This window comes from Colletes latitarsis, chromosome 7 (genome assembly GCF_051014445.1).
Source record: "Colletes latitarsis isolate SP2378_abdomen chromosome 7, iyColLati1, whole genome shotgun sequence".
NCBI classification, from domain to species: domain Eukaryota; kingdom Metazoa; phylum Arthropoda; class Insecta; order Hymenoptera; family Colletidae; genus Colletes; species Colletes latitarsis.
In genome coordinates, this window is record NC_135140.1 from 17,540,753 (window position 1) to 17,562,955 (window position 22,203).

At 40.0% G+C, this 22,203-nt stretch overlaps 3 protein-coding genes across 3 annotated transcripts; 2 read left to right on the plus strand and 1 right to left on the minus strand.

Moving 5' to 3' along the window:
• The first annotated feature begins 2,317 nt into the window (after window positions 1-2,317).
• Ttll1b (Tubulin tyrosine ligase-like 1B) lies at window positions 2,318-5,238 on the plus strand. The gene is made up of 9 exons (XM_076768652.1): window positions 2,318-2,385; window positions 2,548-2,679; window positions 2,780-2,845; window positions 3,145-3,323; window positions 3,457-3,643; window positions 3,720-3,921; window positions 4,123-4,353; window positions 4,873-4,982; window positions 5,103-5,238. Exons 1-9 carry the CDS (start codon window positions 2,318-2,320, stop codon window positions 5,236-5,238), a joined length of 1,311 nt encoding a protein of 436 aa, XP_076624767.1.
• Window positions 5,239-5,881: 643 nt separating this feature from the next.
• LOC143343521 (atrial natriuretic peptide receptor 1) lies at window positions 5,882-15,856 on the plus strand. Its single transcript, XM_076768499.1, has 19 exons — window positions 5,882-5,981; window positions 6,819-6,987; window positions 9,736-9,901; window positions 10,003-10,077; window positions 10,341-10,620; window positions 10,687-10,796; window positions 10,877-11,065; window positions 11,318-11,538; window positions 12,039-12,278; window positions 12,507-12,627; window positions 12,706-12,914; window positions 13,068-13,218; window positions 13,328-13,487; window positions 13,566-13,726; window positions 14,055-14,221; window positions 14,450-14,596; window positions 14,654-14,846; window positions 15,109-15,382; window positions 15,535-15,856. Exons 1-19 carry the CDS (start codon window positions 5,882-5,884, stop codon window positions 15,819-15,821), a joined length of 3,420 nt encoding a protein of 1,139 aa, XP_076624614.1. The 3' UTR covers window positions 15,822-15,856.
• A 63-nt stretch (window positions 15,857-15,919) lies between these two features.
• Window positions 15,920-22,116, minus strand: LOC143343522 (zinc finger TRAF-type-containing protein 1 homolog). The gene is made up of 6 exons (XM_076768500.1): window positions 21,536-22,116; window positions 17,629-17,867; window positions 17,358-17,569; window positions 16,853-17,013; window positions 16,555-16,757; window positions 15,920-16,470 (listed from the first exon to the last, which is right to left on the minus strand). The coding sequence occupies exons 1-6, from the start codon at window positions 21,767-21,769 to the stop codon at window positions 16,443-16,445; spliced, it is 1,077 nt and encodes a 358-aa protein (XP_076624615.1). The 5' UTR covers window positions 21,770-22,116; the 3' UTR covers window positions 15,920-16,442.
• Between the last annotated feature and the right edge of the window lie 87 nt (window positions 22,117-22,203).

Consider the following 22,203-nt stretch of genomic DNA (forward strand, 5'->3'; position numbering starts at 1 on the left):
ATTACTGAAAAATATAAAGAACAATCGGAAACTACAAATTTGACACTAATTTCAAGATGAATATAATTACAAGTAAAAGATATTATAATCATGACTCTACTTTCTATTTTCGATCGACGGTACGATATTTGTCATACTAAAAATCGCGGCGTGCAAAAACATCGCACGCTTAAATAAAACGCGACGCAACCCGACGCGTGCTCATAGCGTGCAGTGAGTGTGGGTATCAAATTGATCCCCCCCGGCCTTGATTATCAGAAAAGCAAGTCACGGTTGAAACTGGTCACTCTACTTCTCTACGTACACCGCCGGGTCCCAGAGAACACATGATTACAAAGGGACCCGACTTAGTACTGAGAAAGGACCTGAGTCAAGACCTCTCGACGTCGGTTATGCTCTTTTCCGGATAAAGAGGAGAATAATCCCTCCGCCAAGGCCCCACTTAAGCTGAACCAAGCTGCACCGGGGTTGAAGCGGTTAGAGTTATCAGACCTACTACACAGGTGATCACGTGTTTCATTCCATTAAACAGAGGTGATCGAGCAAAACTCTCTGGTCCTTTCAGTCGAGACATAATCTCGGAAAGCGAGAACCAGAGAACGAACGAACTAGAGAAACTGATGTATGTACTCGATATATATTCATTTTAAAATGAGTGTCAAATTTCAAATAATTGAATCTACTATGACATTTGTCATCTCAAAAATCGCGGTATGCAAGAAGATTCAAATTTTAAGTAAAAGATCCGAAGATAAAACAATATACATGTGTTACTATTCACGCGGTCATTACACTTGCCAAAGAGAACACGTATACAACCAGTCACCCATGGAGGTCGGAGAAATAAAAATCATATTCAACTCACTGATTCTTACTGTTACTCACAACGGCCCGGCATTGGTCAGCATTGGTCAGTCCTGGTCAGTTCTGGTCAGTTCTGGTCAGTTCTGGTCAGTTCTGGTCATCAGTGGTCAGCATTGGTCAGTCCTGGTCATCAGTGGTCAGCCCAGTTCACTAATTCGCGAGACCCGATCCCCCTGAAAGACCCAGGGGTACTGAGTGAGTACGCTAGCAGTGATCCTTAATATACCTCTTCCTAAGGTGGAAGAGTGGGGAGGCGGAGACCAAGTTGACAGTTAAAGACAATTTGGTCTACCGAACAACTATTTCGCTTGGCCCTACCTTTTGGATTCCTGGACCTTTGATCTTGATGTCAGCCTCACTGTTGACCATCGATGACCATTACCTAATCGTTGTTGACCAGCGAATAACCAACGACCCATTAAAACCACGACCAAGTCGAAGATTACAGCCTTCTTACAAGGATCCTCTTAAAATTTAATGCACGATCTTTTTAACATTTTGTTCCATTTTGAACGAGTGTATCTCAAGACTAGGAAATAAAAAAATAAATGTTAATCGGACATCGCGGATAATCGGTACAATAAGACATACGGTAAGGAGCATAAGTGACCACAAGTTTTGCATAAATCTAAAATATGTTGATTCAAGTTGGTTGGGAGTCATATGAATCCCGAAGTCATATTTTCAGTAACTCCCATAGATTCTCTATGGGGTTCTCTCTGTTAGACGCTAAGGAAGTTCGTCGTCACTATTATCGATTTCGATGCACTCAATTATGCCCGATCTGGCTATACTGCTTCTGAATCATCCTGTCGACAAAGACAAAAGAAAGATAATGACAGCGATATAAACACACTTGAAATCGGGCGGCAATCGTAGAACAGAAAATAATTTCTCAGAACATAACCCTAGTTTATTCCAAAACAATCATATTTTCTAAGGACAAAATTTCTAAAGAAAGTATGTTTGATTTACAATCGACAGAAAACTGCGACGTTATATAGTACGAATGGCGAAAAGGTAAAATAAATTGCAATAAATAATACGTTGTAATAAATGATTAAATTGTATTTATAATAAAGTTTGCAATTATACGATGTTCCTGAAATATTTCTTTGGATATCCCAAACCCTGTACCATTAGTGAATAATTAGTATTATTTAATAGAAATATTATTTGACATTTACTAACAGCGGTTATATAATTGTACTATATTATTTGACTATAATAAAAGAGATAACGGTTCATACGTCAACGTTTATTTGTTAAATATATCTAGATGATGAGAAATATTTACTTTTAATTTTGTCAACTAATAAGTAGTAAATTAAAGTAAATGTGAATGTTCGTCTGTTGAAAGTACGTTAAATATGGTATCGAAAACTAACGTGGAATAGAAAATGTTAAAAATTCGTGTATCCACGGCGAATCGATCCAACTTGTAACACAAGGAATGGCGACTAGTGCATTTACAGAAAGCAAACGTGCTGCAAACTTAAGTTTATCCACCAGCTACGGCAGGTAAACGAACGAAAATTTTAAAAACTTCGAGATCAAGCATTAATCGATAATCGAAAAACAGACTGTCTTACGTTTTCTTAAAAAAAATATAGGAATTACTTTAGTACTTGACAAAAATCTGTAGATCGATTTGAAAAGGACAATTTTTATTGATTGTCATAGAGTATGCACGAGTGGAACAGACAAGACGAAAGTTGCATTTTGCACGGACGTAGAAAAATCTATAATAATACACAATTTCGAAAAAAGGGGGTGGGTTCAAGTTGGTCCGGAGGATGACTGGAATTTCTATTGGTAATTATAATTATGTTAACTCGTGAACCAACAAAAAAAAAAAAGAATTTCACGTTTAGTCTTAAGAAGAATTATTATTTGTTCGCTATTGTTGTTACAGGGCAGTCACGCAATCCTGCAGGACTATATTCAGCGTGGAAACGGGATATCGGATGGACGACAAACAGTCAGACATTTATGGCCCATGAAACCTAACAGATTTAGGGAGGTATTCTTATTTGAAAGGGGAGGAAAGATGTTCTTTGTGAATGTTTTGTAAGATAAATACTAGCGCGAATGATTTGAGATTTTAATGGTAGACAGCTGAGTACATTTACTACGCTCAAAAATTTTTTAATATTCAAAACACACGATTTGAACAAAAATATAATGTAATCTTTTCGACCTATCGAATGAGAATATTCTTCTTACGTATTGACCCTTGGTACAATTTGGTATAATTTTTTTTTTCTTTTAATTTTTTAGAATGATTAATCACTTTCCAAATCATTACGAATTGACGCGAAAGGACCTTCTGGTGAAGAATATAAAGAGGTACAGAAAGGAGTTGGAGCGGGAGGGAAATCCTATCGCGGAAAGGGGTGACTGTCCTGGAAAATATCTCTATTTAGACTTCATTCCAGTCACCTTCGTTTTACCAGCAGGCAAAGTATAATCGACGTTTATAGTTGCAATCGAAATACTTAAGGGGACTAGTTAGTGGGGGGACAGAAAGAACAAAACTACTGGGGCTTGACCCCCCCTCCAATAGATTAAAAAATGCTTATCTCCGTGTAGATTATAACATGTTCGTGGAGGAGTATAGAAAGTCGCCTCAGAGCACATGGATCATGAAACCGTGCGGTAAATCACAAGGTGCCGGTATATTTCTGATCAATAAACTGAGCAAGCTGAAGAAATGGTCCAGAGAGGCAAAGAATCCGTTCAATCCCAATTTAACGAAGGAATCGTACGTTATATCCAGGTATGTAGCGGCCATTTTGATTCTAACGACTGTTTCTCGTTGCATTTAAATTGAACCAGACCTTTCAAACTCGCAGATACATCGACAATCCGCTGCTGATCGGAGGTAAGAAGTTCGACCTCCGATTGTACGTCCTCATCGCGTCGTTTCGTCCATTGAAAGCGTATTTGTTCAAGCTTGGATTCTGTCGCTTTTGCACGGTCAAATACGACACCAGCATACAAGAATTGGACAACATGTATATACACCTTACGAACGTGTCTGTGCAAAAGCACGGAGTAAGTTTGATTTTATCTACAGGATGCTATAGCTCGAAACAAAGAAAAATAGCATCGCTTGGTAAATGAATCGCCGGATAGAAAGAATTGAAATTGAAACAATTGTTCGAGTCCACTGTGGTGGAGATTAATTTTTTTCGTTTCATACACAACGTTCGATATAAGTATCAGCCGGTGACAAAATGTGTGTGTGTGTCATAGGAGGAGTATAACAGCAAGCACGGTGGTAAATTGAGCGTGCACAATTTGAGATTATACTTGGAGAGCACGCGTGGAAAAGCGGTCACCGAGAAGTTGTTCGCGAACATCACATGGTGCATCGTCCACTCTCTGAAAGCCGTCGCCCCGGTCATGGCGAACGACCGACACTGCTTCGAGTGTTATGGCTACGACATTATCATCGACAATGAGCTAAAACCGTGGCTCATAGAGGTTCTCTTAATCACTCTAATACTCATTAATTACACTACTGCAACGCTACAGTAAGGGCAACGTTCAAGGGAGTAACATTTACTCCATTTTTCTATTGGCAATTTTTATTTAAACTTTGGTAAAGAAATAGCATGGTGTACCTGACAATTTGGATGAACAATTCTATGAGATTGATGCTTCTATAGGATCTTTCAAAAGTGTAGATACAAACTTGTAAAGGCAACAGAATTAAGAATGAAAAAACCAGGAAGAGCCTGGCCAGTTTCACGTTACGTAGAGTGTTTGTGTGAAAGTGAGGGTGTTGGGAAAATAGAGTCAAGGGTCAGCTGTGAGAGGGAGTAAAACCAGGAAAATTGATTGCAAGGACTGGTCCAGGAAAAACATTAGAGATTTAGAACGACCCTTTGAGAAAATATTTCTTCCCATCTTTCCTCGCTTTGTCCCCTCATACTCTACATTTGTGATTCTCCAGAGACCACTGTTCTGTACAATAATTGTTATTTTTGCTTATGTTTCTAGGTGAACGCGTCTCCGTCGTTGACTTCCACCACGGTGAACGATCGAATTCTAAAATACAAATTAATCGACAACATAATTTCGATCGTGGTGCCCCCTGACGGTGTACCCGAGTAAGCGCCATTTTGATCCGCCATTTTGGTCCCAATGCTTACATACCAACCCCCTCTGGTACTTTAAATCCATAATTCCTTTCATTATATTGTTAATTAACGACGTTTGATCGTTTCCAGCGTAAGGTGGAACAAATGTCCTCAGCCAGAAGCACTGGGGAACTTCGAGCTGCTGCTAGACGAGGATTTGTGCGCCCAAGAAGACAAAGACTACTCGTCTGGCAAATGTCGCGGCTCCTCGAGCAAATGGAAATAATTATTCAGCCATTTTCTCAACGAGATTCTTGTCACTTCGTACTCGACTCAAATTTAAGTTAAAATCTAGCAACGAAACGCTTCAATTTGTAAAAGAATTAAACAATAAATCTAGTACAAGTTAACAATTTAATCATTTCACACTTTCGTTCGAAACAAGATTCCTTCGAGAGCGATCGAGGGTGGAGGGTGAAGGATTCAGGATCCCAAGCATGCGTAAACACGGCGGGGGTGGCTCGTGGGATTCCTAACGGCAAAGCGCATGTACCAAAACTTCCAAATGCATATCAGTTCGAGTATTTTACTGGCTCGACGCTAAATCTTCCGTCAAATCTGGATACCGCGAAAGAAACCGCAGTCTCCGCTAAGTTAGACCTCAAAAGCCGTCGAATTTTAAAAAAGCATCGTCGGGGGTGCTATTAATGCGTTATGACGATCCGTATATAAGGGTGAATCTTCTCCGAGGGTGGTTTAGATGTGTTCGAACCGGCGTTCCGTCACGTGATAGACTTTGCAAGTTTGATTCAACAAAGATCGGTCGAACCTCGTTGCCTACCGATTTAATAACGTTTCTAATATTCGTGCGTTGTCTTATATTGTACGTGGAATTATGTTGATCGACGCGTATTGCTAGAATTATAGTGATGGAGGATATTCTGTACAAACACGCGTTGCCTGCGAGTGCAAAACTTCTGATAATCGTAGGGATTTCACAAACACTGTGCTTCATCAACGTTTCACCAGGTGAGATTCGTCAAATCTTGGGTGTTTTAATATTTATATTCAATCCACTTCAACTAGAGTCAGATAGTGTAATAGTGATTAAGACATTCTGTATACAAAATTGTACAGATTTTTTAAACACTATGCTTCATCATCGTTTCACCAGGTGATGTTCATCGGATTAATCTTACTTGCCTTGCCCTTTCCGTTCAATCTACGACGTGGAAGTAGAATTTTGATCTTCAACTTGAGCCAGACAGTGATATTAAAATTCATAAAATCAGTTTTAAGACTAGGAATATTCATTATTACAGCCAAGAATAAAGCCAGTCTAAATTGTTGAAAAATAGTATAAATTTCCTGAGATAACAAACAAGCGATTGTTTTACTTTTATTTAACAATGGAAGATATTTTACAACGTTCGAACTGTGTTGTTTATTAGGATGACAATGTATCACCAGATTCGAGCGTGTCCCCTCCATTTCTTTTTTTTTGGTCTCACGAACAGTTGCACGTATGAATGAAATAATCATCCTTTCTGTGCGATTTGATTCGACGGCTGGCAGCGCGACGACTTCTACTCGTTTGAATCGCAGATCGGACTCTGCGAGCGCGACCTTCGAAAGGATAATGTTCGAAGATCGGTCATTTTTGGCACTCGTCGTAAAAAGAGAATTTTTTCCTCGTCGAACCATCCAACTAATATGAAAAGTACGCGTGAAAAATTGGGAATGTCGAGTTTCAGTGATCTTCGTACAATACGAAACAAAATTAAACGATAGTTCTCTTAGATTTTCTTTTGTTCGATAAGTGTCTATCGATTCGTAGGTTGAAACAAATATTCTTGGTTTGCACAGTGAATTATGAAAATTCACCGAGGATCTACAACGTCGGTGTTCTAATGGCCTCGCATCTGAACAGCCCCTTCGATCTCGAGAGATGCGGTCCAGCAGTGGACTTGGCCTTGGCCGAAGTAAACGACTTTTTAAACGTCCACAACGTGCAACTGCAAAAAGTACAGGGAAGGTAGGACACCGTGGAAGTCGAAATTTCATAATTTCTGACAAACCTCTAGAAAGATACAAAGCCAAACAAGAGCTAGCAAACATCCATAAACACGTCCATCCATACAAAATTCCGAAACCCGGTTTCTGTGTTTAATTTTTGGATTCAGGATACCTCAAAAGCATCGAGAGATGCAAAGAACTAAGGGTGTCGAATTTCAACCGATAATATTCAGCTTTTGTTATGTTTAATGACGGTCGAGAAATTAAAAAGAAAATAAAAAACAGAAAGAGGGGCGAATTTGTCCTAGATACGTGCGCGGACGACCCTGCGTAAGTTGATCCGCTTCTGACCACGCGTTTCCATTGCTTCCATGTCATTACATTAATTCAATTGGACAGACGTTTGCATAAAAAAAAAAATGGGCCTTCGATATCCGACGGGATTCGTCGACTGCGCGCAGTTAAACGTAATCATCCGAATTCTGCGCGAGATCGAAAGCTTGCGTTTATAAAAAAAAAACGTTTCAGACGCCTCGTTTGATAATCGCAGTTGTTGCATAATTTCGTAACATTATCTATAAGTTTTTATAATATACGGTACTGTGTACTGAGTACTGAATACCGAATATAGTGTACCGAGTACCAAGTATAATATATTGAGTACAAAGTGTTGCATATTAAATACCAGAAAGAGTGTATTAAATGTCAAGTATCATATATTGAATATCGAACACTGTGTACTGAGTACCAAATAACCAGTATTGAGTACCGAATACCTTGTACTGAATACAGAATACAGAATACTAAATGCCGAGTAGTAGATATCGAGTATCAGATATACAGTTCAGAGTACCAAGTACCAGACAGTGAATACCAAGCATAGCATCACGTATACAGTACTCAGTATTATAGTACTGAGTATTAAACACTGACAAATACCTAGTATCGAGTACCAAGTACTGAGTACTCAATACCAAACAGTAAATATTGAGTGTTAGGTAACTAGTACACAGAATAAAATATATTTAATTCTGCATCAAATACCAAATACTGAATATCACAAAGGTTTCCCGCGTCGTTCAGTTTCATTAAGCAGAGACGGGAGCAACACGACAGAATAAGGTTAAATTCAATAACAAAGGATTAAGATGGCGAATAAGATGGATGACGAAGTTTAAAGAAACAGTTGCTTTAACGGGGAATATTCGATTGGGCAGCCGGGGTGAATACATTACAATTCGTTAACGAAGGGAAGAGAGGACAAAAATCGTCCAAGACTTGTATACTTTCCTGTACATCGGTCGGTATCCAATCATTCCCCATTCACCGCCACGATTAATCTATCATTACACCAAATTGTTACTTACACTCGGAATGACAGTGAATTTTACGCCCAGCAATTATCGATCATTCGACGCTGGGTCTCGATGTGATTATTCGACGGCGGTCATCTGCAGGTTCCCTTAGGGCAGCCATGTCAAACGCGTTGCCTGGACCATCAGACTTTAAACAAAACAACAAGTCTGCCCCTATTGGCCATGATTTGACCCTTTTTAAGCTCACTCAACGGTCGTATGAATTTTTATCTTTCAATATACCGCAGTGCATAAGTTATTACGAATCCAAAGTGAAAAATACCGAATCCAAAATGGCGGTGGGAATATTTAAAGTGGAATTTAAAATGTCAAATGACAAAATGATATATTATCCGACCCCCTCTGTATACAACGCAATAAATAATTGATAAACTATTGTATTATATTTAAAAATAACTTTGAGATTCTCGGGAGAAAGTGAATTTGACATTACTGCCTTAGGTTTGCGTTCGAATCACGGCCAACTCGATTGTTCTCTCGGCCCAGTAATTCGATCGTACAATGTTTGCGCCCCGGAACGTGATCATCCATCAAGTCGTTTGCCCCTGTTCCTCCCGTGATATTGTTTGATTCCGATAATCATTGTCCAAAGCCTTTCTTGTTCCATCTTCGATAAAGGAATTGTATCGCCGAAAAAGAATCGATCCCGTCCTGTAGCGGATTAACTAAGGGCGGATTTAGAGGAGGGGGGTAGGGGAAATCCAATAAAACATTTAACAGGAATTCGATTATTTGGGCTACCAACAGATAAAAATTATTATACATCAATAAAAAAATTCTACTTTGATATATTCCTTTCCCCTACCCCCACACATGCTAGGATTAACCTCCTAACAGGATAATAATATTTTTCAAACCCTCAGTTTTATGATAGCTCACAGCACACACATAAATTTACGTTTATATATGATAGAAGCAGATTTCTGCTACTTCTTTATACTGTATACATATTATATTTTCATTTAGTGTATAAATTTGTTACAACGAATATTTCGTTTACTCCGTGACCCTGAATTCATTATTCGGTAATCTGTCTATAATATTACACTCGTTTTTTTGCTATTAAAGAAGCAAAAAGGCAAGTGGCCCTCGTGCATGCTCGACGTCATCCATCTTGCAGCGACGCAACGTGACAACATAACCTTCAAATAACCTTGGGTATTTCCCGTAAACAAAGCTTGTTTGAGCTCAATCGAGTTCCAAGAGTACTTTCTCGAATCCTGACTCGATTGTTTTTATTATTACCTAACACATCACCGACGGGAAACGAGAATTCTCGTTTTAATAAAGTTTTAATAAAAATGCCCCGTCGTTAATGAATCCTTTTCACCACGAGTGACTCTAGTGACTCGAATTCCGCGATATTAAGCGGTTCTCGTGCATGTTCGAAGTTATCCGTCGTGCAGTGGCGCAACAGCGCCGGGTTTGGCGGCCGATATGCACTTCCGGGACAACGTGATCGCGTTCATCGGTCCAGCTTGCGCTTTCGCCCTCGAGCCTGTCGCGAGACTCGCTGCCTATTGGAACACCCCCATCATCACAGGAATGGGAGACCAAGTACGGTTTGGGACACAAAATTAATTAAAAAAAACAAGAAAAACAAATTAAACTACCCTACAGCTGCTAAAAATGATAGAATTAAAATGTTCTCGATCCAGCCACCCTCGGAGGGCGAACTGTCCGTGACCTCGGGCATCCTCGGAAGAATCAATAAATGGAAAAACGAAAGTTCGGTAAGATCCTGGCAATTTGTGTTTCTTCCCCATTGTCTGCACGATTCCTTAATTACTGTCGCGTACGCATTATTCACTTAGAACACGAGTAGCTACCGCCACGTCCCTTCGCCCGTATTTATGACTCCATTAGTATTCTTAATTAGCCGTGGCCTTGTTAAGACGGTAGGGATAGAACGAAAGTATTATAAATCCTGGTTCGCGATCCATTTTCATTTTCGTTTTTACTGGTCGATCGAACGCGTTACCGCCTTCTGTTAAAGGGTATTTTCAAGGACAAAAGCAAGTACCCGACCCTAACGAGGATGTCCTACTGCCAGTGCCGGCTACGGCTGGTGTTCTCCAGCGTTTTCAAAGAGTTCGGATGGTCGCACGTGGCGCTGATTTTGGACAGATCGGACCTGTTCTCGTGGACCGTTGGCAAGAATCTAGAATACGGCTTACGGAAAGATGGTTTGTTGAAATTCGTGAGAGAACTCGATGGTAATTCGGCGGACGAACCGTACCATTTTTATCTGCGCGACGCCAGTATGTACGCGAGAGGTAAATAGTAATCTGCAAGATGCATTCCCGAGAGTGAGTAAATTTGGTAAAATGGCGCGTCGACAGTGTTGATTCTCAGCGTTCGCGGGACGCTGGTCAGGAAATTCATGCTGGCGGCCCACGATTTGGGAATGACGAGAGGAGATTGGGCCTTCCTCGATGTCGAGATATTCCAGGTAAACGGTACCAAGAGCTCGACAAAATTCACACAGAGCATTTTTACTTTTGCAAATATTTTCGTCCGAATGGTAATTAGGGCTCGTATTGGGGTGACCACGATTGGGAAGTAGGCGACGAGGACGATGCTATAGCCAGAAAGGCTTACGAGGCTCTTCTGAGGGTGTCGCTTCTGCAACCGACCAGTCCCAGGTTCCAAGATTTCGCGGAGTCTGTTCGCCAACGAGCGCAAACTGGTTACAATTACTCGTTCTCGGACGGAGAAGAAGTACGAAAATTACACGTATCGTTACAATGCTTCTAATAATTGTAATCTTTCAACTGCTATGTCGTGTGTACACTGACCACCATTATAGTCGCGAGACGCTAGCACCACCAGCGGTGAAACTACACGATCGAATGGTCATGTTTCGATTCATTGTCGAATATCTCTTATTCCCATTACCGAAACACGAATATAAAAATTATGTTAGGGTTCTGTATCTAAATAGTTTTCGAAATGTCCTCGATATCTTTTTAGGTGAATTTTTTCATCGGAGCTTTCTACGACGGCGTTTATCTGCTCGGTATAGCGTTAAACGAGACTCTGGCAGCAAATGGCGACATCAGAGACGGCATGTCGATAACGAGAAGGATGTGGGACCGGGACTTCATTGGTATTACGGGACACGTCAGGATAGACGACAATGGCGACCGCGACGCCGACTACAGTATTCTAGATCTGGACCCTATCACCGGAAGGTCAGTGGCAATTAAGCCCGGGCGTTCCTTCGGCCGTTACCATAGTAATCAAGCCCCCATTCTACGATGCGAAATTTAGTTATGACGCAACGTCCTCTCGAAATTCCGATTTTGACTTGAATGACGCTTGATTCGTCGAGTCATGCGTGATTAATATACCCCTATTGACAATTTCAATCGCCTCTCTGTGGACGGTGATGCTAGAATTAATACCGGGCGGTTCAGACGGACAGGACAAACTGAAACGTACGAAATCCTCTTCCTGTTCAATTTTAAAATCCGAGACTTCGTTATCGAAATATCGTTATCGCATAGCTCGACTTTTTACGCGCGCGAAGGTCACGGACGCAAGTATCTTGCGAATGAGTTCGCGCATGCGCGATGGCCGGGGAATCCCATCGATAAAAATGGTAGAAGACTTTTTAACTCCTTTCATTCATCAGGAATTCATTTTCTAAATTGAACCGTAATTTTTAAACGCGTCAAATGAAAACCGCCAGGTTCGAGGTGGTAGCGCACTATTTGGGATTAAATCGGGAGTACAGTCCTGTCCCTGGAAAGAAAATCCACTGGCCAGGTGGGAGGGAGGGTCCGCCGGCGGATGTTCCGGAATGCGGGTTTTTGGGAAACGATCCAGCTTGCACGTCAAGGACAGAGGCCTACACTTTCGTGGCTTACACGAGCCTAGCATTGGCTGCGTTTCTGCTGGCTGCTGTTACAGCAACCTGCGTCCTATACAGGCAAGCAGGTCTTATTTAATCAGGTTAAGTTAACACGTTCACTGTCCCCGTGAGAGAGAGGCTCTGAGATCGAATTTGCTTTATACATCTGGGGGGTAAAACTGTTCTAACCCCTAAGGAATCCTAAGTGATAGCTGTCCTGAGCCACTCTGTGGCGCTTGTGGATCAGGGGACAGTGAACGTGTTGGTCCCAACCGCGTCGTTAAGAGGAATTCGACACCTTTGCAGGCACCTAAGATTGTCCGCTGATCTGAACAACATGTCCTGGAGGATCAGGCACGAGGAACTGCTCCTCGAGATCGGGAAACCATTCTCCTCGAAGATTAACTTGCACCAAGCGATATCCGAGGTGAACGTAAGTTCCACCGCGAGTCAGGCGAAAAGGCAATACCGAATACGAATAGCGAACTCGTTTCTGTCGCGACAGAACTTCGGATTGGAGCAACGCATACGGCGTGGATCGCAGCTCAGTTGCGAGTCCTTGCCGCCTACCACGGTCTTCACCACGGTTGGAATTTACAAGGGCGAGAGGGTGGCCATTAAAAAGATCACGAAAAAGAAGGTGGTCGACGTCACGAAGAAGCTGCTTTGGGAGATCAAGCAAGTGCGAGACGTCACCTCTGAGAACACCGTTAGGTACGAGATTAATCTCTGAGGAGAATCTGAGAAGATTGAAGCACTGAGCAGTAGATCATTTGAATTTAGGCATAGAGGGGTTAATTGTTTAGAAGATAGTTAAAGTTTCGAGAGCGTATGTCCACCACTTACATCCTTTAAACTTGATCTTAGATTTATCGGGGCGTGTCTCTGCTCCCCCTCACCGACAGTTTTGATTCTGACGGAGTATTGTCCCCGAGGATCCTTGAAGGACGTGCTTGAGAACGACGCCATCAAGCTAGACTGGAATTTTCGAATGTCTCTGATTCACGATATTGTCAAGGTACAGTAAGCGCACATATGGCGCCACAGATTTGTCTGACTGCCTGGTGAGTAATTTAAATTAATCTTTAAAAATGCAAACGACGCGTATTTTGTTTATGCTTCTACAGGGGATGTCCTATCTACACGCAAGCGAGGTCTCGGCGCACGGAAAGCTCCGATCCTGCAACTGTTTGATCGACGGCCGTTTTGTCTTAAAAATTTCGGATTTTGGTCTGAAAACCCTCACTACGCCTGCCGACTTGATCATGGACGACACTTACTACAACAGTGCGTAAAACTGAATGGTCTTGTACGACATAAGACATCGTTTTGATAGAAATTGCGTTAATAAAGTATTTTCGACAGAGTTGCTTTGGATCGCGCCGGAACTTCTACCTTTGACAGTGATGCCAGGAAGCGCAGCGACCCAGAAAGGCGACGTTTACAGTTTCGCGATCATTTTAGAGGAAATCGTTGTCCGTGGTGGGCCTTACGAAACTGTCAAAGCGTTCATGACTTCTCAAGAGGTATAACCTTTCGATTTCGATTTCTTTCGTCGTACGTTACGAGGTTACAACGTGTATAACCCTTCACTCGAAAGAAATCGATAAGTCTTTTACTATTTTGCGATCTGATACTTCGTTTTTTAGATATAAGCGGTTAAAATGCGGAGGTGCGACTTCCGAGACGGCCATTTTACATCGTAGATAGCTGCGCGCCCAAATTGCGTTAGAGAACTAAATGAAATTGCTCGCTAATTAATAAATCCTCATTATTAATATTAAAATTATGATGTAGCAATCTAATATTTACTCACCTATGTCGATGATTTTGACGAATTGTCTTTTGGCGAAGATCGTCAGCCGTGTCACAGCGTCCGAGACGCCGCCATTTAGACCGGAAGTGACGCCAAAGGACTGTCCGCCGGATATCCTGTCACTGATGGAAAAATGCTGGAACGAAGTACCGGAGGAACGACCAACCTTTCATGCGATTCGTGGAACGATACGCAGCATTATGAAGTAAAAGCTGCGGTTGTATACAGTGGCGTAATTAAGATCGACCTCTGACTTTGCAACAAAAGAAAAAGAAACATAAAATTAGTAGACATCTAATTATTTATTAAAAATTTGTAGTGTACCTATTCGAGTTGGGTGATAGTAGAGGGTGGTACCGACCTTAGAGACGCTAGTCAATATCTGCTCCCTACAATATACATAGCTGTAATTGTATACTCTATAATTTTGCAGGGGTTACTGCGAAAATTTAATGGACGACTTACTGAGACGCATGGAGCAATACGCGAACAATTTGGAGGCTCTTGTAGAAGAGAAAACGGAACAGCTAAGCCTGGAGAAACGACGAAGCGAGGAACTCCTTTATCAAGTACTCCCAAGGTAAAGGTTTCTAAAAGGTTAAATATTTTGCAAAGTTAACGTTAAGGAATATTACAGGCAAGTGGCGTGCCAATTAATGGCGGGAGAATTGGTACAACCAGAGCAATTCGAATGTGTGACGATTTACTTCAGCGACATAGTGGGTTTCACGGCCCTCTGTGCGCAGAGCACGCCAATGGAAGTGGTGGACTTCCTCAACGACCTCTACAGTACCTTCGATCGTATCATTGAATTTTACGACGTCTACAAAGTACGACTTTTCACGATAACTCCAAACCCGTTTCAGAACCAATACAGAACCTAAAATATAAAAATAAAATCCGTCAGTGTTGATACAAAATTGCACAAATTTTATCGCTAACATCGGTATAAAAGTATCGGTCCCTGCGATTTCAGTACCTATATATATAGGTAGATACTTCTTATCAAGTACTCCGGTATCGAATTGTTTAAATTGTCCCGTCACTGTCTATATACGACAAAAATGTATTTAGAGCTCGATCGTTATACAGGTGGAGACAATAGGGGACGCGTACATGGTAGTATCCGGCCTACCAGAAAGGAATGGCGACGAGCACGCGAGGGAAATAGCCCTGATGGCGCTGGCGATTTTGGACTCCGTGAAATCGTTCACCATAATGCACAAACAAAATGCTCAGTTGAGCGTCAGAATTGGCGTGCACAGTGGACCGGTTTGCGCCGGTGTCGTGGGACAGAAGATGCCGCACTATTGTCTTTTCGGCGACACTGTAAATACCGCGTCGAGGATGGAGTCTTCGGGATTGCGTAAGTTGCCCTCGCTAAATAACAAACTAAATTTTATGTGTTACGTTACATAGGTCCGTACAGTTAAGTTCGGTAATTTAGGCGACGGAAAGTTGTAAGTACGCGTCCAGTATCGCGAGTAAATTTTGATCGAATTGATATGTTTGGCGCAGCGCTCTGCATACACGTGTCCAAGGCAACAAAGTGCATATTGGACAAATTTGGAACCTTCGATCTCGAGCTTAGGGGCGAGGTGGAGTTGAAAGGGAAAGGAAGGGTTACTTCTTACTGGTTGAGAGGTTGCTCGGAACCAGATCCCCGACCGCCAACGCCGAGATATCGCAGGCACAGCGCCAGCTCCCCAGAAAATAACCTGAATCCCCTAATTTTCCCGCCGAACAATACCAACGGGCCAAAAACGAACAACAACACTTTCATTAACCTGTCCGAGCTTCAATAGAACGTGTGCGATTCTTTTGATGACAACCAGTCGTAATTATAATAAATTTATTTAAATTTCGTCTATTACAATATGTCGATTCAGGATTTTACATTGATGACATGTATTTATACATAAATAGAAGAATCTGTACTAGGCTTTCGTTGACAGACACGCGCGTCGAATCGTAACCGATCTGGCAGCACAGCTATTCGAAAATGTAATCTGTTTGTGCAAACTAGGATGCATCAACGGGGTACGATTTAATGCGCGTGTCTAACAGCACTGTTATACGTAAAGCATCGTTTGCTTGTTTTAGCTCAAAGAGTCGGCAAAATATTCGAAAGAAATTTCAATGAAATCAAATGTTACTTTTTTTTTTTTTTTTTGGAATAATCCGCGTGTTATTTGTTTCACCTTTGTGCCACACTATGTAGTATCGGCACAGTGTATATTTTGAGTGTATATGTGTATAGACTACAGCAGAATTAGCATCTTTATCTTTTATTATCGTTACGGTTATCGCTACTATAATTGATTATAAATCTCTGTGACCTATACTCTTATCGCTGTTAAATCTAAAAAGATGTGTCGATAATTCGTTTGCCATAAAACCTTGACAAAAGTAATTGCTGTGTGAAACTACTTGGATGCCAGGAACATTATTAGTCTGGAACAAAAAGACAGTGGGCATATGTTTAGTGATTATCCGTTAATAAAGTTCGTTGTATGAACGTGCGCTGATGTATCTTACCTGAAATTAATAGCTCTTGCAGCGAGAAGTCTATTGCACTCCGCCGTGTCAGGTAAAGGTAATGGTAAATAAGGACTTTCGTTTTCTTGGTCGGTGAATTCAAATCTATGAATCCTCGGTTGTACTTTCATGTCTCCGAACGATCCTTTTAATATCAAATAATGAAGAGGTAACGGATACGTTGTTTTTGTTTTTAATATCAGCTACAAAATTAAACAACGATTTTCATTGTTCTCACGGTCACACGTATAAAATAAACACTCTTTACTTCTAACAAAAATATTAAATCCCCACATACTTGATAAGTCATGTCCCTTTCCGAGCTTTGGGTGGGATCACGCTGACTGTTGTTGATCCTCGCTTTTACTACCCACTGATTATTAAACGCCGGAAACCGAGAAGTTTCGTAAAATAGTTTATGGACAAACTCGTCCGTACGATACGGCTTCATTTGTAAATCTATAAACGACGAAATCCCACAAATAGATTACACCCTACGTATCCACGAGGTCTTTCTTATTAAAAAAACGACAGTGAAAAAGGCTGAACAATGCAATCTGAGAATCTAGGCAAGCGAAACTAAGTTAATTATCTGACGAAAGGGAATTGTTCCTGCTGCTGCTGTACAAGGCAGAAAACACAGGTGTAAAATACATTTCTCTACGTTAAGTTAAATGCGTGATCGTAATAGTTAAGGGGGTAATCAATCCACGGGAGAAACGGTTCTCTGAGAGATCTCGAAGGGTTGACTACCCCCCTAAGCGAGAGATTTTTGCAGGCATACACGAGAAACGGATACAGACCGTTGAATGTGATTTTCTCGTAGGACAAAAGATCAAAGACATTGTCATAGAGCCTACGTTCTTCGAGAGTACGTGCGTCTATATCGCGTAAAGCCTCCATGACATCCAGCCCCGTACGATGAGGATGTACACAGTGTGCCTCGTGTTCCGGACATTCGTGGTTTGGTCCACGCCAGGGGCAGCCGATTCTGCTATACTTGCAACTGGATATTCTGGACACATACAACAACTAACATTAAACTGTCCGTTTGATCGTGCGGTATTTAATTACCTTTCCTCGCACATTGTCTCTTCGTGGCGTTCCAAGGAGTTTCGCGGAAATTCTTTCGCGCAATATTGACATTCCGCTGGCAACTCGGACACAGCTTTCTCGACCGCCAAATTTCGCGACGGCGACGTTCTGCTGATCTCGATTCTGCAGTTGGGACACGTTGCCATTTCATCTCTCAGCCTGGCATCTGCGAGGACATGAGTGAAGCAACCGGCACACATCAAGTGTCCATTTGTACACTGTGAACATTTTTGCAGTATGTATTACTAGCATCCTCGACTTCGAACTTCATTTTTTTTTTGTTTTTTTTTGTTTGAAATAATAATATCCTAGTCTCGTTGATGGTTCTGTCAATCTTAGGTAAATTCGTTACGAATTATATTGGGGCAGCTGTGTGCAAAATAGAATTTCTCCGGGTTAACCGATGCGGAATGTTAATCAAAGGAAATAGTTTTAGCGATAAAAAATGATTTTTCTTTTTTATTTTGCACATACTGCCACACTATGACCGGTCTTAACAAACATATACAACCCTTGCAACAACATTAATCAAACTAGAATAACAAAACTAATGTTCATGTATATTACCATGATTTTGATGTTTTTAAAACCTGAAACACAAAATCGTAGTAGTACTATTAATAAGTCAATTATTTGCAAAACCAGTAGGTTAAAAAAGAAAAAAAAAAAATAGTATGTGATTTATCATCGAAAGCAACCATCGTTAACGCTGCCAATATCGATAATAGAAAGGAAAAGGATAATGATGCATGGGATAAGTGAAAAAGGGTGTCGTATGTGAAATAACTAACTAATAACCTTTAAGAATATTTATTTTGTTTAATGCTTTTCAACTATACATGTTATACAGATTTTCTGGAAATGCGCTTTCTCTCTCTCACTCTCACTCTCTCGCTATTAATTATAAATGATGAACATCAATTTCGCATGGGTCTACAATAACTTTTTCCTAGTAACTAAGATCTTGGTGTGTTTTTTTTCCCTCAGTTTCGATTACTTTTTACAATAAACACACGATGCTTTTGTGATAGAAAATGTATTTGTTATATTATGTACTAATGACTATAAAGATCTGTTTGACCTTAAGTACATCTCTGTACTTTTCTAATTGACTGTACAGTGGAACGTCAATTACCCAAACTAATAAAAGGAGAAAAAATCGTTCTGAGAAAACCAATATTGTAAAACTATGCAACGAGGTACCATCTTCTCCTGCATCGTTTAGAATCTCTTATAAGAGCCCTTGGATCAAACTCAGCGACGAGAGAGATCCGCCATCTAGTGGTGATATTCCTACCAAAGGTAGCAATTTTGCGTTCGTAAATCAAATGCATAAGAAATACAACAATTTTGAATGTTAATTCAAGCTAAACTGAAAGCAGATTGCTAATTTTTGAATACTGCTAAGCTCTATACCCCTTCTAAAATGAATATTTATACGGGATCTAATACCTCTCGAGTTTTCGCCGATCTTAATGCAACATCTAACGCATTTTGGCATACCAACGCTTTCTTTCCTTTCAATATCCATTGTCTAGTCTATCGTCTTGATCACTCACCTTGTTTCGAAGTTGTAATTTTGATTCGTTACTTTTAATTCCGTTGAACGTGCACTTTCCAACATAATGCATATTCCATGGCTAAAGTACAGACTCTTTCGCCTCTTTTTAAACGTTCAATGACATTTGATTTTTCTTACAAATTCCAGTACCACTCTTTTCCTCATAGTACAAATGAAACGTGTAATTTTATTCATTTGTTTGTATCTAATATTTGCGAGACACCAGCCTGGGACACTTTAATCATAGGCATAATGTATTGTAGAGGTTAGACGAATACAGGTTCAAAGTGTAAACAGCGTTAACGTCAGCGATGGGCAAATTTTTATTCGAGTAATAAATGACGAATAAAATCGCAGCGCTTATACGATCGAATAGTTCTTCAGACAAGTTTTTGTTCTTCCAACACGAGATATAATACCATTCTGTGATGCAAATTCTAATTTGTATTCAACCGATAACGAATACAGTTGTCTATTTTTTATTCGTTATTGTATATTTTTATTTAAATGAGAATTTTGCCGATCACTGCTTAGCGTGGGGGTTTGCGATGCTATAGACACAACGTCTCTTTTTGTATTCGGATAATCGACGTTCTACTGTGTTAGAATACCGACAAGAATGAAGTTGAAATTGAAATTACTCGCGTGTACTTATAAAAATGAAATATTTTTAGTAATGTCTACGAGTTCACAAATGCACGAATACAACCTGTGCACCACAGTAAATAAAACTGTTACGTCGTGCGCTAGATGGCGCACTGAATAAACTTACATGTATGTGTCTCTATTACGACAGGTTAAACGCAACATTCTTCCCAGTGTTTTACAGTTAATGAAGACACTGAATATAGAATGCGTTACACATATATATTTCTGTTAATGAAATTCAAAAGAGAACGATCAGGAACAAAATATAAATAGTATAAGGTGGACTGGAATGCTATAAATTTAATAATAGAGGAGTTTCTGTAAATAAATATTTGCTAAAAAATGGGATTATTGGCCTGGCCATGCATACATACAATAATTCTCTTTGGTCCATTGTCTGTGTATTTATTTCACGCATAATTTCAAAATTCGCACAAACTTACATTGTAGTGAGAATTACTTTACATGCATGCATAAACAGATTCATAAAAAATGTGACTCATTTTTTACAATACAAACTTTATGAAGAAAAGCAATTGATCAGTGTATTTATCGTAACACCAAATGCTTCAAACTATCGTCTCAAATGATTTAGTAAAGCATACTACGTGCAACAATATGTTTTTATTACAATAAAGAATTTCCAAAACTTCTAAATACATTCAACAACAACAAATATTCATTAAAGTTAGTATTCGTATTAAACAAGTTAAAGGCTTCTTCATATGTACCTCCTATTCAAACATTTAACACCATTTTCACTAAAAGAAACATATAATTACCTACCTGCAATCATTTTATTATAATCTTAAAAGAAAATGCAATACTGGTGATGAAAATTTTTGTTTTTTAATTCTAACAACATGGTAATAAAGGTAGCTTAAGTTTGTCTTAAATACATATACGATTACAATTTAAATAAAACTGCAATTGTACAACTGTTAATTTTATCTTCCTGCAATGTCAGAAAAATAAGTCTTATCAAGAGGGCAAACTATTTAAAAATATGTTGTAATCAAGAATAAAAAAAGAAAAAAAAAATGGACAGAGTGAGAGAGAAAGAATTTAATAAAGAAATAAAGTAGTATTAATGACTGTTGTTAATTAATTAGAAAATTCAAAATCAGGGAACAGAAAGTACTATAAATAAATGATATACAACAACAGGTCACAAAGTTTAAATACCTGTTAAGTTTTTGTTTTTCTGATTACCTTTGGGCTCGTTTATTTGTGCAACTTGGGCGACATAAAACTTAAGTAACAAAGCCAAAGATTACGAAACGTTTCTAAATACGTTTCAATAATAAAATTTACCGCCGTTAGAGAATAACCGAAAACGACAAAAGACGACTTCGGACAGGAGAACGTCAATAATTTGTCACGGTGAACACTGTACAGTCAAAACAATATTTATCTAATAACGTATCCATATATATATCTCTAAATATATATATACATATATATACGTATTCGTAGTGAACAAGAAAGTCACTAAACGACCTCGGGTGAAAATGTCGGATGAAAAGGAACGACGACATTACAATGATCGCCGATGTTAAGATACGGGGAATACCGTTCGAGAGAACCCAAGCATTCGTAAATTTGTATCATTTTCGTAACTGCCACGCGCTGAATAATACAAGACAAAAATTTAGACAAAGATCTATAGGAACTTACCTGATAGACAGCCGCCTTGGGTAAATCGAGGCAAACTGCGCAGCACAGGATGCCGCCCAAGCGGTGTTCCAGCCTTTGTTCGGTTTTCCCATCGGTTCTTGACACTTTTCGACGCTTTTTATCGGGCTCGAGGAAGTCCTCTCGCTTCTCGAGGTCGTCGCGAATAGGAGTAGCCGAAGGGGCCTGCTCCATAACGCTACTCGACGATGCAGCTTCGTTGCTCGGGTCCGCCATATTGATTGTTTTGATTTTTCGTCCGCGCGAGCGTGAGAATTGCGCAGATGTCAAACACAGACCACGCAATACACTCCTAGATAGGAACGACAATGACGCGATACTTTACAAATTTTATCGAACCAGTCGATGTTTCGTTCTGGCTTACGAACGGGGATACGCATTAAAATTCATACTACTTAATTAGCTCGGTAACGTTTCAAAGAAAACCAACATTTTTCTAGTACGACATGAAAACTTTTACCTTGACCATACATCACGAAAACATAGAAGTATTGGTCTAACTTCGTAGCGACCAAAGATTTTGGTCTTACTTTTCTACCAATACATTTTAATAAAATAAAATATGCAATTCTTAGTTGTTACAATGTTATTAACCCAGACCTAACCGAATCCAAACCACCTATGCGAGTTTTATGGCGACGATTCTGCTG